Below are 13,345 nucleotides of genomic sequence, written 5' to 3'. Positions count from 1 at the left end.
CACTGTGCCGGTACAGCATGATGAGTTTAAAATATATGATATTTGATTTATTACACACATTGTATATTTTATACTCTGCAAAGTAGGCCTGAATGATCAAATTTGGAGCGGCAGTGTCTCAGAGAGTTCTATAAAAACTGTGTATTGAATAAAGTACAAGGACGATTATTTTCCGGGGACGGAGAGACAGACGGTCAATCAGACAAGACAGACTGAGGAGACGTGAAGCTTAAATATCCTCTTGTTGAAATGTTGTATAAACTATTTAACAATAAAATGTTCAATGCATAATGCTGATTTGTTCAGTGTTATACTGTATTTACACACCATTGCTTTTCCGCTTGAAAGTACGTTGACAATGACAAACATTAGTCGGTAATGCATCGCCACCATAAGAGCACAAAATAATTACAATAAGTACAATAGACTTGAACAGTTCTTATATACAGATCTGTGGATCAACAGATAGTTTCTGTGAATGTTTCACCCTACTTTTCCAAGGCAGCATCTACATGGGAACATGTTTGGAAAGTTTTTGTGTCCGTAACAAACTCACAGACGACATTACAGTTCACTATTCCCACAAAAAGTGCTTAGATGCTTTGAGATTTACAAAAAAAAAAAATGCCTGATTCATATTCAGATACATTCTGAATGCGCAGGACAGTTTGAAACTGAAGTTCACTGTCTTGATTCCAGCATCATGGCGGAGATTTTAGGCCAGTGCGGTGGTAGTTGGGGCCATTTTACCCGGTCTCTCCTGAGCCCAAGGCTGGAGGTTCTGGAGGGCGTAGAGGGAGGAGTTATGCACACACAGAGGATCCGATGACACTGATTCGCTCATGGACTTTTGGAGGGCGTCGGCCTGAAGCTGAAGCAGCATCCGATTGGCTTGCTGTCGTCCCGCCTCTCTTTCCTCAGCTGTTTGCCTTCTGGAGATTATGAAGGGATATTACAGTTAGCAACATTAGAAATCAAACATTTGATCTTCTGATTAAATTCTGATATAATATTTAAAGAAATTTGTGGATTTTAAATTAAATTATGATATCTAATAATAGACCCTTTTACAGATTGTGGTGTGTTTCCCAAATTATTAACATCTCAAATCTGGTTCATTTTCCTTTTTTAAATGTACATTTAAAACACTATTCTAACTTTGGCGGTAAATTACAAAAAAAAAAAAAAAAAACGATACTGTGTGTTTCTAACACAAAGCCTGAGAGAATGACGTCAAACTTGACAGCTTTCTTTCTTTTGATCAACGAAATCAATCTCTCCATATTATTTTACTCTTTTGGAAAGTCATTGAGACGCCTTTTCCATTGAAGCAAATGAGAACTCAAAAATATATTTGTTGTCATTTCCGTTCACCACTATAGATATTTACCTAATTATGACAACGCTTCTGATAACTACGAAAATGTAAAAAATGTCCACGTTTAAAATGTATTTAAATTATGTTTAAGGTGATTTATTTCATTATAATTATATACCTATGTAAAACAATTTACTTTAAATTGAAACAATAATTCTAAATGCCACTTAATATTTTTACGTTAAGTTCTACATATTCCAACTTTGCCTGAAAAACAACACGTTTATCAAATAAAAAGCGTCTGTAGCTGTTTTGAAATCTTTCAGTCAAGTCTATAGTGTTCAGGTAAACAGATCTGGGTCAAACCGGTCTCACCTCCACTTGGTCCGTCGGTTCTGGAACCAGGTCTTGACCTGCGCGTCCGTCATCTTCAGGCTCTTGGCGAGGGCCGCCCGCTCCGCGCTGGCCAGGTACTTTTGCCGGTGGAAGCGTTTCTCCAGCTCGCATATCTGCACACGCGAGAACGACGTGCGGGGCTTTTTCCGTTTGGGGGGAGTTCGGTTCTGATACGGGTGACCGATCCGCCGGGTCACGGTGAACGGAATAAGAGCTGCGAAACACAGGGACACGTGTCATTTATGATGTGTATGTTCCTTTATATCTTCAGAAAACAAACATATTTCTCGGATAATAGCATACCATTGTTATTGTACTAAATTAGCCTAATAGTTTATTATTAGTTTGAAACAAAATGATCTGGTGGACATTTCAGGCTGATTTTATTATTTGTTCAAGAGACAGATAAAACTTAGTTAATATTTAACGAAAAATACTGTGAAAAAGTGCATCTTTTGCCTCACAAAATAGCTGTTTGTCCACATGCATGACAACGTTGTCCTGATCCATGAATTTGAGGTCATTTAATTGAATATTTATTCATTTTAATATCACTGTAGATTTACGTGGCTAACGTGATTCACTGAAAGTGAATCACTTAGCCTATGTTTGAAACGAAATGATTAAATCAATATTTTTCTCTATGCACTCATTTTTTAAGTGACAATTCTGAATGAGCGTTTCAATATTTTGTTTTTAAACATTTAGTCTACTCAAAAAGCATCGTATCTCAAATGTACACTTTTGCATATTTTTTTTTTTTCATATAATCCGTGTCCAGAAACAAGCACGTTAAAACGGCCTTTAAAACGTTGTGCTAAACTCTGAAAAACTTAAGCTTACATGTCTTTTAAGTTTAACGTTAAAAGTCCTGTTTATGATTTATTGACCTGACTGAAGAAATTTGATACATGTACGTGACTAAATGTACGTTTGGGCCTAATCACTGAATTCATATTTTCTAATAACATTAGGCTAAAAATATCACAGCAACCAACCATTTTTTGCGCTAAAATTTGAATTTGTTTTTGTTAGTCTTCGACTATTTTATAATCAAAATGCTTTGCATGTGTGTGTGTTTTTTTGTTTTTTTTAGTTTAAGAACGCGAATTCATCTGTTTTATAGCATGTAGCCTAAATATACAAATTTAAATTAATATAATTATCTGTATAGTCACCGTTACCATTTGATTTATGGTATACCAGTTGATTATAATCACTGAATATCATAACAAAAACTGTATGGTTATTATTGCAATCAAGGATTTTGCAGTGTGATTACATTGTGGTAAGCTTGTTGTAAGTACAACCATAGTTTAGTTTTTTTGGAGATGAAAGCTTTTTCTGAAAAATTAATATTTTTTCTTGAAGGAACTGCGCAGGTCCAGCAACCAGATATATTTGCATCGTGTGGACAAACTCCAGCATCTTCAGGGATGTTTGTCTTTTACCTGGCAGTCTGTCTTTAGGGAACCTGCGGTTATTGTCCATCCAGGGGAAACACAGCGCCGGTGCGGCGCTCACCATGGCCGGCGGCACCGCGGCAGCTAGTGGTCTGTGCGCCGGAACCCGAATCACTCCACTGGGCACCAGAGTGCCGCTCACCCCGTACACCCGCCCGGAGTCCTCCAGCGCGCCTGTGACTCCGGACAGAGAGACGGGCAAGGAAACATGAGGCGCGATGCTCGCCCTGGATGGGCTTCCCAAGCGGCTGTTATCCACAGTGTTTCCGACCCTGCTCTCCGGGTCCAAAGAGCCCAGAATCTGGTCGATCCCAAATCGTATGGGTTCCTGATTTGATTTAGATGGCGGTTTCGGCTCGGCGCGCTCCATGACTCCTAGTTGCGCAGCAGGTTATGGCGGATTGAAACAAACGAAATCACGTTAACTGTGGCAAAAATAGCTTTAATTTAGCTTTAGTCTTGTCCATGGTCTCGGATATGACGGTCCTCGTTTCTCTAATTCCTTGTTTGAACTCTGACAGGTCTCGCCACCTATGCGCCGCGCGTCAAACTGTCGAGTTTCCGCTCCGCGGCTCATGCCAAACTCATCAGCTCAAGTTTTCATTGGTCGACTGAACCGAACCGTCATTATCTCTGTCTATTGGTTGACATTTAGGAACAGGGGAGAAAAAAACTGCGAACTACAGCCTCATCATGTTATTCAGTAATGTCATCAGACCAATTTCTGAAATGCGCATTTATTGGGGCCGAAAGATGCTGCTGCTAATTTATTTACAGACGTCTCTCATTATGTTAAATTGCATTAGCACCGTTTTGCGCACAAACTTTGAATTTACTTTGTGATGTTGAATGCAAAATGAATCAAGATCTGTATTTCCAGAAGGAAATATCAGTCTAAATTTAGATTTTAGGATTCCGTTTGATTACTATAAATCGATTCTAGGTTATTCTAAACATATGCGTTTGCACATATTCAAAACAACAATTTTAATATTCTGTAGCCTACTTGAAAACTTAATATTGCAATCTCGCTTTCGCGTCCTGTCAGTTAAAAGTAGGTGTTTTCTACAAAAAGGATTGACTGAGATAAATATGAAGGATTCATTGCGTTATCGATCGTTCGGCAGAAATTGGAGACTCTCAGTGTTCGTCATCACTAAATACAGTCCCACTGCTCAGATGTACAGCATTGATTTGTGCCTTGGCGTTGATGAATGCTCGAACCCCACTTGCCAAATGCTCTCCATCCGCGTAATTTCATTCAGTAAAACTATCCCGCAACAGACCAATTAGATTTTATTACATAAATGTCACCCAAACAATATCCATCAAATAGTTCTGTGCCGGACCGTGGCGCCTCGCTCTACTGTTTCTGTGTGAGCGCGCAAAGCCTTTTAAATTGACGGCCAAATTCGTGTCCTCACACCGGGAAATGGAGTGTTTGCCGAGGGCAGGCTGCTGGCAGGACGCGCAATGAAAGAGCCGTGGAGATTGAGTCAGTAATGCAGTTTAGAAGCGTCTGAGCAGGTGAAATGGACATAAGCGGCCCCGGGCCCCCCGCGCACACACACATAAACACTGCGCTGGATCCTTTACCATCGAGAACAAATGACAAAGACTTACTTTGGTTTTTATTGGCGATTCTTTTCCAGGGTGAATTTTGTTTGATTTGCAATTATTTGGCGTGGGTGAATAGATTTGTATTTCAGAGTAGATTTATAAAGAAAAGGAATCCAATTCATTTGTCGAAACTGATTACCTATTTTAAATGGACATCTGTAGATGTTTAAATTGTGTTTCTAAAGGTGCTGTGAACATGCTGCATTTGACACATGCTGAATTAACCCTTAATTGCGCTTAAAATCCTTTACCTAATTTAAAAAATAAATTGTTTGTAAATCTGTCATTATGCTGAATTATCATCAAAACTTGTATGCTATTTTATCAACTTGATTTAATTCAACTAGAACAGTTTTGCGTTTCTCTTAGGAACTGATTGATTGTAGGCCTCATTGATATGCACCTCAGTTTTTAAGTGAAAAAAGCATGATTTGTAGATAATTTTGGCAAAGTTCAATCCTAAAAATAAAGGTTCTTTATTAGCATCGATGAAGAACCTTGAACATCCATGGAACATTTCAAATGCAGAAAAGGTTTATAGTGTAAAAAATGTTCTTTAAGAATTGTTCACTAAAAGGTTATGAGGAAACCAAAAATGGTTCTTCTATGGCATCACCACAAAAACACTCCTTTGGAGCCTTTATTTTTAAGAGTGTTCAATAAAACATGAGTGGATATAAGATCAGATCCTGATGCCTACGATCAACCGTTTCAGAAAGAAATATAAAACCTGTGCTAATTGAAAGGAAACAAGTTGATAAAATATTGATTCCAATATTTTGTAGGCCGGTCATTTTTTAGTGTGAGTGTAACAAGGTGGGGAAAAAAACAAGAATTATCCAATTGTATTCAGTTGTTATACCCCATCAGTAGTTTTAATCCAAAGCCATAACATTAACTAGCATTTTCGAGAAAAAGAAAATCCACTCTTGGTCAAGATGACCGAAACACAATACGAGGTTAATTCAGTACATATGTAGGCCAACTTCAGTAGCTTGCGAACAATTGGAGATGTTTAATAGTTCTAAAATTTAGCATCCATTTTAGCTGTCTTAAACTAAAATCACCTGTATCAATCGCGAAAATCAACAAGTACGTAATTTGCGGTCTGAGGCGCTACAACGTAATTTGCTCTCACGGACTATCAGCGCGGCAGTTTTCAGCTTCAGTCTCTCCAGTGAAACGGACACAGTGTCTAAAAATGTGACACCGCCACTGAGCTTTTGACGGCTGTTAGTTTATCGTTGACACATGAATGATTTTTTAAAAACCGCCCCATGAATGTATTCAGACATTTCTGGCAGAAACGCTTGACTCCCCTAAACGTGCTTCTGGCGCGTTTCCGTGCCATATGTGCACGCGGCGACAAATTTGGCCTGTTTGCTGTTAGACGCGCGATAATAGCATATAATTATGTGACATTTGCTTCTCCTTGAGATTCCTTTTTGTCAAACAACGTTTTCATTGACTCTGTAAAGGAGTTTTCGGTGTATATCTTTGGTTATACAGCCAAACTGAATTGATTTTGGTGGCTGTTATTCTGAACATATCTGCGTAATGGACCCCCGCCATGTCTCTCTCTCTCTCCTGTGATTGATTGAGGAAGCTCTGAGCTCTTCACTATCGTGTAATCGGCTCCTGAACGATAATACTCGTCATTCCGTCTCTCAGGGTGCCCCGTGGGGTTTGATCCATCAGATGACCGAGTGAGGATAGAGGCCCACTGTGATTTTTCTAATTGCTCCAATGTAATTAACACCCTCTTTTATGTTATTTTCTAAAATGTTTTATTTACTGTTAATAGCCTTCAGTTCCTCTATTGATCTAATTATTAAAAATATGCCCAAATAGTAAATTTCAATTAAAAGTCGATAAATAACATGCCTAGATGATTAAACATGAGAAATCTTACATCTAGTTAAAAACATGTGCCAAGTTTATGAAATTTTATTTTTGTATTTGTTCCGTAAAACCTATTTTCATCCTTTTTATACAGTTTTTGTATGCGACATACTGACTTTGATTTAAATCAAATACATTTTAGATATTACTAAGCCAATTTTAGGAAGACTATTATTATAAGATTTAAGGCTTTTGCCTTATTATAATCACTCGACAAATATTTTGGACACTTTTAAGACCCACAAAATATCAGTATGGCTTTAATTCTAAAGTTTAAACTTGTTTCTTACATATAAGATGCATTCAGTTCCCTTTTTGTATGAAAATATTATTCATGTGTGTATTGTTGAATATCTGGACAGTTGATCCGCTATTAATCACGCCCTTTCAGATTTTAATTGCCTTTATTTTTCACAATTAGTGTGCGTAAAAGTTGATGCCGAAATTCTTGCATTTTGTTTTCTTCTCTTCATTCAAAGCCCCTCCATTCGCTGCAGTGATTGAAGGTCAGATCCATCATTGGGCTCGACACATTAAATGTTTTATTCTCCGGAGAAACCGAGACGTATAAAACAGAAATATAAGGGAATAAAAGCCGACGATTTGTCTTTAAAATTACCCCCGTATTTGCATAATAGGGGATCCGGGTGTCGCGCCCGCGGGCTGCGTTTTTATTGCGCGTCTCCGGCGCGTTATCAATTTCCCAACTTCAGCACAGAGCGAGACCTGTCACGCGCGCGGATCTGTAGAACACAGACAGAACCGGCGATATAAAGCAGCAAAGTAGAATTAAGTGATATAAGGGTCGTATGTGCTTTTCAATAATAAATAGGAGACTTTGAGAGAAGCGCTGGAGCAATATGAATTGACGCCGGTAAGTAATAGAGCATTTAAAAACACCTACTATGTTTTTATTATGATCTGTGCCGAAGTAGGCTACCACAGACTGAGGCAATGCGAAGATCATATTGGAGTTTAAAGGCCACACTGGAAAAACTCAACAGGAGAGAAAATCCTCACAGCCCTGAAGCCAAAGTGACACAGCAAATGACATTTGGACTGTTAATAATTCTCATCCTCCGCCGCCCATTAAATATTAAATAAAGCCTATTAAATGTAAAGTAATAGCCCGTGAATTCGCTGGTGTTGTTGAACATCTGTTTCCTCTCGCACCAAGACTAAAACATTGATTATAAGTCAGATTCAATGCATTGATATGATGCAATGGTGCGACATTACGGTTGATGAGGAGGAAGCTGTTTGAGTTTAGCAGGTTGCCTCACAGATTTAAAACGCTTCTGCATTAGATATTAAAACAAATATGTAGTAGATGTAAGCTCGCACACATCCTTAAAGACGTTAGTCTACATCATATACTTTTTGGGTAAGTTTACCAAACTAACAGGAAAAAAACTGTCCAATTAATTCAACTTAAAAACTATCCACCTTTTTACTGTAAGAACAGACGCGGCCATTTGTAAATTTTATGGGTCTGGCTTCAGGTCTTGTCCTCTTCCAGCTATTTTTAGCTGTACAAAACTAATTATTACGTATTACAAAACTTAATATTACGTATTGCCGTGTCTTACAATGTTATTGTAATGTATTATCTTAATTATGAACAATTTTGAAGTATTACCGTTTACTGCACGTTATTATTCTTCGCATTATTTTCTAAAGAACCGGAAGTTTGCACAGGCTTAATTCCGCGTTAAAGAAAAAGGTGGATAATCAAATTGACCATACAAGTCATTTTAACTCATTTTTGTTTTAAAATCTTGTTTAAGTGAATCTTGTGTAACGCAAAAAGAATTTTAAACTGGTGTAATTGTTTGTAATGGAAAGTTAAAGTAATGGAAAAACAACCTATGTTGCCAGATTGTATCAAATGAAAACAGGTCTTTGTGTGAGGAACAGGCACAGATTTAACTCTTTATTTATTCATTATTCTTTAATTTTATTTATGCATATTCAAGTGATCAACACCAAGTGGTTCTCACGTGTCTTTGAATGCAATTTGGATACAAACAGCATTGACTTAAAGCACATTCTTGGCTAGACAAAATGTAGTTCATAAACAATAACCCCAAATCAATCCGATTCAGACAGTAAAATTATTCAAGGAAAGAAATAAAATCTTTTTCAGGCTCATCACATGATCCAAGCTTTCCCAGTTTTTACAACCTCAAATCTATCAAAAACATCAGTCATGTCTGTCTCAACAGCTGTGTGCAGACATATTAATACATTTTAAAAAGCCCTCTGGTGTTTCAATCAACTGTCTGATCCATGCATCATAATTTTGCCCTAATACAAATCTGAATGCTGGAAATAAATCCATATTTGGAAACGTTCATTTCAGAGAAACAATGAAATCTGTGGGAGATGAATATATCGAATGGTTATAGAGATTTACACAGCCTGAGGATAAGTCCTGTACGAGGATATTCGTCCCTCCCAAAACTACTATATTACTTTTATTGGAAATTTGAGATTGTTATTTTCCTATATTTATTTACCTATGCATGCAGCCGTCTCTGAATTTACTGACTTGTTTCTGTAATGCACAGGAATGAAGCTTAACCTTTCAATTTTAACACTAATAAGCATGTGGGGAAAAACCTTTAACATGCACTTAAAAAGCAGTTGTGTTGCATGAAGGAAAGTCACACTAGTTTTCAACAATTGATTGATTAGATTCATTTTTTAGTTTAAGCCTTGGACTTGAACTTTATTTCTATCCCAAAAACTTTAATTAAACACCAAACGCAATAATAAAAACCTAACAAAACTGAGGACTTATGTTTGTTGTAACTTTTCATCCTTGAAATGCAGTAGATTTGGAGAAAGAACTGAGAGAATCTACTGTATGTCTGAGCTGGTCAATCATGTTAGTGAGGAATACATGCCAATGATGTATTTAAAGGCCATTTCTTTGTGTCGCAGTTGGAATTCTGCTTCATTAACCCCTCCGGCAACTAACTTGAATCATTCCAACTATGAATTGCATGTTTCATCTATTTACTTCATATGAGCTTAGACTTATTGATTCTTGTATTTGAAACCTTTTCTCAGGAAATTAACCAAGAGTATTTACAAACGGAGCTGATCAGGAACTGATCAGGAACCAATTATTCTGATGTAACACAACACCTGTCAATAATTCACTTCACATTGCTCTACAGACACCTTGAGGGCTTTAGCACTGAGCTGAGAAATGAGAGGCAGACAGAATACAGACGGATGGATGCAGAGTGATGGAGGACATGCATCTGGTCTGTGATGGTTGAGCGCTCGGCTGGTTTGTCCACCGCCGAACAGAAAGAAAAACGCACTGCTTGAATGAACAGAACGAAGAAGATGAAAAGAGAGAAAGCACGCATGTGTTTGAAGAAGAACAAGCGGCTAATGAAGATAATCAGGGACGAAATGTTTAGAAGAGAATATTTAAATCTGTTTTCTGTTTTCAGAAACGCTGAAGTGGATGATGAGAAGTTCTTAATGTTGGCCACAAGACTGTCATAAAATGGTGAGATTAAAAACACTAATAAAAATGGGAAACTAGTTTGCAACAAACATTTTTATGCTTGTATGTTCGAAATGACCAAAATTTATTAACGAGTGAATGCATCATAAAAGTACATACTATTTTTCAAACTGTGTTTTTGCCTTACCCTGAATCAAGAAATTAGCCTAATTTTTCACCTACCTGACAGGAAATGATTAGAACAAACAGGAATGTTGTCAAGATTCTTGCTCTGGAAATCCTGGTTCAGTTTGGCCAACCACAAACACCTTTTGTTCCTCAGACAGTTTTTTGCACTCTTCTCCTTGATTTGTTACAACTTTTGGCAGTCTATTACTCCAAATGTTTTTTTTTTCCGGTCTGACTGATTGGAACAGCCCAAAACATAACAATAATTGACCATTTTTAGCAGCAATATTCAGCAAAATATACAAGTTTCTTTTGGTTCAGTGGCATTGTTTACATTTAGTTCTGCCAACATGGCCGATTGATGACGCATTGTGAAAACAATTTATCCATCTTTAAATTTTTGTTCTCTGTTGTTTATAGTCAAATTACTGTCACGATAGGAGACTGGAGACTGACGTGTGGATCCAAATGCAGGGCTTTATTAACAGACGTGGTCAGACAGGCAAGGTCGAAAGCAACAGCAACAACAAAGATAATCCAAAAGCGTAATCCAATAAACAGGTGAGGGTCAAGATCCAGGTGAGCAAACAAAGTAACAAAGAAACAAACAATGAAACAAAACAAGGAACAAGGCTAAACTATGATTAAACTGATACTCAAAACAAACAAGGAAATAACTAAGAAACCGGGAAACTAGGAAACACGGAACTAGGGAAAAACGCTTGGTAAGGTTCACAGGAGCAAACAATACTTTGCACTGTGTGTGTGCTGAGCATGCTTTTATGGCTGACAAACAGGAAGTAACCAGCGAAGCAGCAGAGGGAGCAGCAACAGTCAGTGAGGGGAAGGGCTCCCTCTGCTGGCCTGGTGTGACATAGCCCCCCCCAAGGAGCGGCTTCCAGACGCTCCAACAGAAACAACAGCAAAACAGTCCAGGGGAGCGGTGGGGGGGAGGCAAGGGAACAAAGGAGGGCCAGGTCCATGTGGCGGTAGAGGATCTAGAGGCTGAGGCAGGACCGGCAGATCAGGAGGAGCTGAGGACCCCCACAGTGGGACATGTGGGAGCGAGGGTATCCACGGCAGAGCGGACGACCCCCAGAGCCAGACCGTAATCCTCCAGAGTGGAGCAGGAGCCCATCAGGGCGGAGCAGGAGCCCACCAGGGCGAAGCTGGAGGCGGAGCAGTCCTCCGGGGCAGAGCAAGTGGCTTAGGAGCCCCCCAGGGCAGAGCAGGAGTGCAGGAGCCTTCCAGGACGGAGCAGGAGGCGCAGGAGCCCTCCTGGGTGGGGCAGCCAGCCGTGTCATGGACTGGAACCTAGTGAGAGCAGAGACAGAGGAGGCAGACAGAGCAAGGAGAGAAGCAGAGAGTTCATGGGAGAACGCGGCCTCCATAGCCGTGACTAGGCAGACAGGAACTTCAGAAACGGCTTTCGAGGCCGTTACTGGGCAGACAGAGACCTCTGGAACGGCCTCAATAGCCGTGACAGAGACAACAGGGAGCCTAGGCGGTGCAGGCAGAGCAGGGAATCTTGGCGGAGCAGGCAGAGCAAAGAGTCTAGGCGGAGCAGGCAGAGCAGGGAATCTTGGCGGCGCAGGCAGAGCAAGGAGTCTTGGCGGAGCAGGCAGAGCAGGGAGCCTTGGCGGAGCAGGCAGGGCAAGGAGTCCCGCTATGAACGCCGCCTCGAGGAGAGGCATTGGCGCAGTGGGTTGTTTGGCTGGCGAGGCTTCATGGGCACAGTGTGCAGCCCACACACTTAAAATGGCAATTGCCATCACTGGTAATGCAGTGGTAGGTGGGAGGCCTATCGGGTTAGTGGGCGTGAGGCTTGGGAGCGTTGGCTCTGCGTGGCTTGGGAGCGAGGGCTTGGGTGAGACATGACTTGGCTCTGGCTGCTCGGGTGAGATCTTGCTTGACATTGAAGGATCAGCTGTGACTAGACTTGGCGTGGCTGGCACCGTTGTGACTTGACTAGGCTTTAGTGGAATAGCCGTAACTGGGCTTGGCGTTAGTGGAACAACTGTGACTGGGCTTGGCTTTCGTGGAACAGCTGTGACTGAACTTGGCTTTAATGGAGCAGCTGTGGCTGGACTTGGCTTTAGTGGAACAGCTGTGACTGAACTTGGCTTTAATGGAGCAGCTGTGGTTTGGCCTGACTTTGCTGGAGCAGTAACAACTTGGTTTGACTTAACAGGAACGGTAGTAGCTTGGTGTGACTCAGGAGGTACTGCTGTGTCTTGATGTGTCTCTGGGGATGCTGTAGTGTCTTGACTTGTCTCAGAGTGATTAGGGGTCACAACCTGACTTGACTTTGCAGGAACGCCAACCGTGACATAACTTGATCTTGTAAGAAGAGCATCCGAGGTGTGATCTGACTTGGCAGGGACAGCGGCTGTGACGCGATTTGGCTGAGCAGGGGCAGCAGCTGGTGCAGGGTCAGGAGAAGCAGACCTGACGTTCACAGGCTGTGGTTTGAATGACGAGACGTGAGCGGGCTCAGGCTTGGCTGACTTAGCATTAGCAGTCGCTGGGTTGGCTGACGTGGCTTTAGCTGATGCTGGCTTGGCTGACATAGTATTAGCAGACGCTGGCTTGGCTGATGTGGTGTTAGCAGATGCTGGCTCAGCTGACATAGCATTAGCAGTCGCTGACTTGGCTGATGTGGCGTTAGCAGGCACTGGCTTTAAGAGACCGACTGTTCATACTGAAAGCAGTGGTGGGTCCTCCAAGCTGGATATTAGTCTCTGATAGGCCACGGAAAGGTGAGGGTCTAATGCTGCAGCCACCATCTTGACGACAGACTCGGGTATGGCGGCCATCTTGGGTGCAGGCTCGGGCGTGGCGGCCAACTTGGGTGCAGGCTCGGGCGTGGCGGCCAACTTGGGTGCAGGCTCGGGCGTGGCGGCCAACTTGGGTGCAGGCTCGGGCGTGGAGGCCATCTTAGGTGCAGGCTCGGGCATGGCGCCCATCTTGGCCGGGAGCTCAGGAATGGAG

At 41.0% G+C, this 13,345-nt stretch overlaps 1 protein-coding gene across 1 annotated transcript; it reads right to left on the bottom strand.

Moving 5' to 3' along the window:
* Nucleotides 1–6: 6 nt before the first annotated feature.
* tlx3a (T cell leukemia homeobox 3a) lies at nucleotides 7–3,712 on the bottom strand. The gene is made up of 3 exons (XM_073820933.1): nucleotides 3,166–3,712; nucleotides 1,694–1,928; nucleotides 7–932 (listed from the first exon to the last, which is right to left on the bottom strand). The coding sequence occupies exons 1-3, from the start codon at nucleotides 3,545–3,547 to the stop codon at nucleotides 716–718; spliced, it is 834 nt and encodes a 277-aa protein (XP_073677034.1). The 5' UTR covers nucleotides 3,548–3,712; the 3' UTR covers nucleotides 7–715.
* Nucleotides 3,713–13,345: the final 9,633 nt, after the last annotated feature.

Source organism: Garra rufa, chromosome 16, assembly GCF_049309525.1.
Source record: "Garra rufa chromosome 16, GarRuf1.0, whole genome shotgun sequence".
NCBI lineage: Eukaryota > Metazoa > Chordata > Actinopteri > Cypriniformes > Cyprinidae > Garra > Garra rufa.
Note: the sequence above shows the minus strand (reverse complement) of the source record. Positions and strands in the feature narration are given on the sequence as shown.

What these genes read in the sequence shown, in the direction of transcription:
- tlx3a (XM_073820933.1), bottom strand. Translation starts at nt 3,547, where the DNA reads ATGGAGCGCGCCGAGCCGAAACCGCCATCTAAATCAAATCAGGAACCC. An exon ending in CCCTAAAGACAGACTGCCAG is followed by an intron (nt 1,929 to 3,165) that starts GTAAAAGACAAA and finishes TGTGTTTCGCAG; the next exon opens with CTCTTATTCCGTTCACCGTG. An exon ending in AACCGACGGACCAAGTGGAG is followed by an intron (nt 933 to 1,693) that starts GTGAGACCGGTT and finishes CATAATCTCCAG; the next exon opens with AAGGCAAACAGCTGAGGAAA.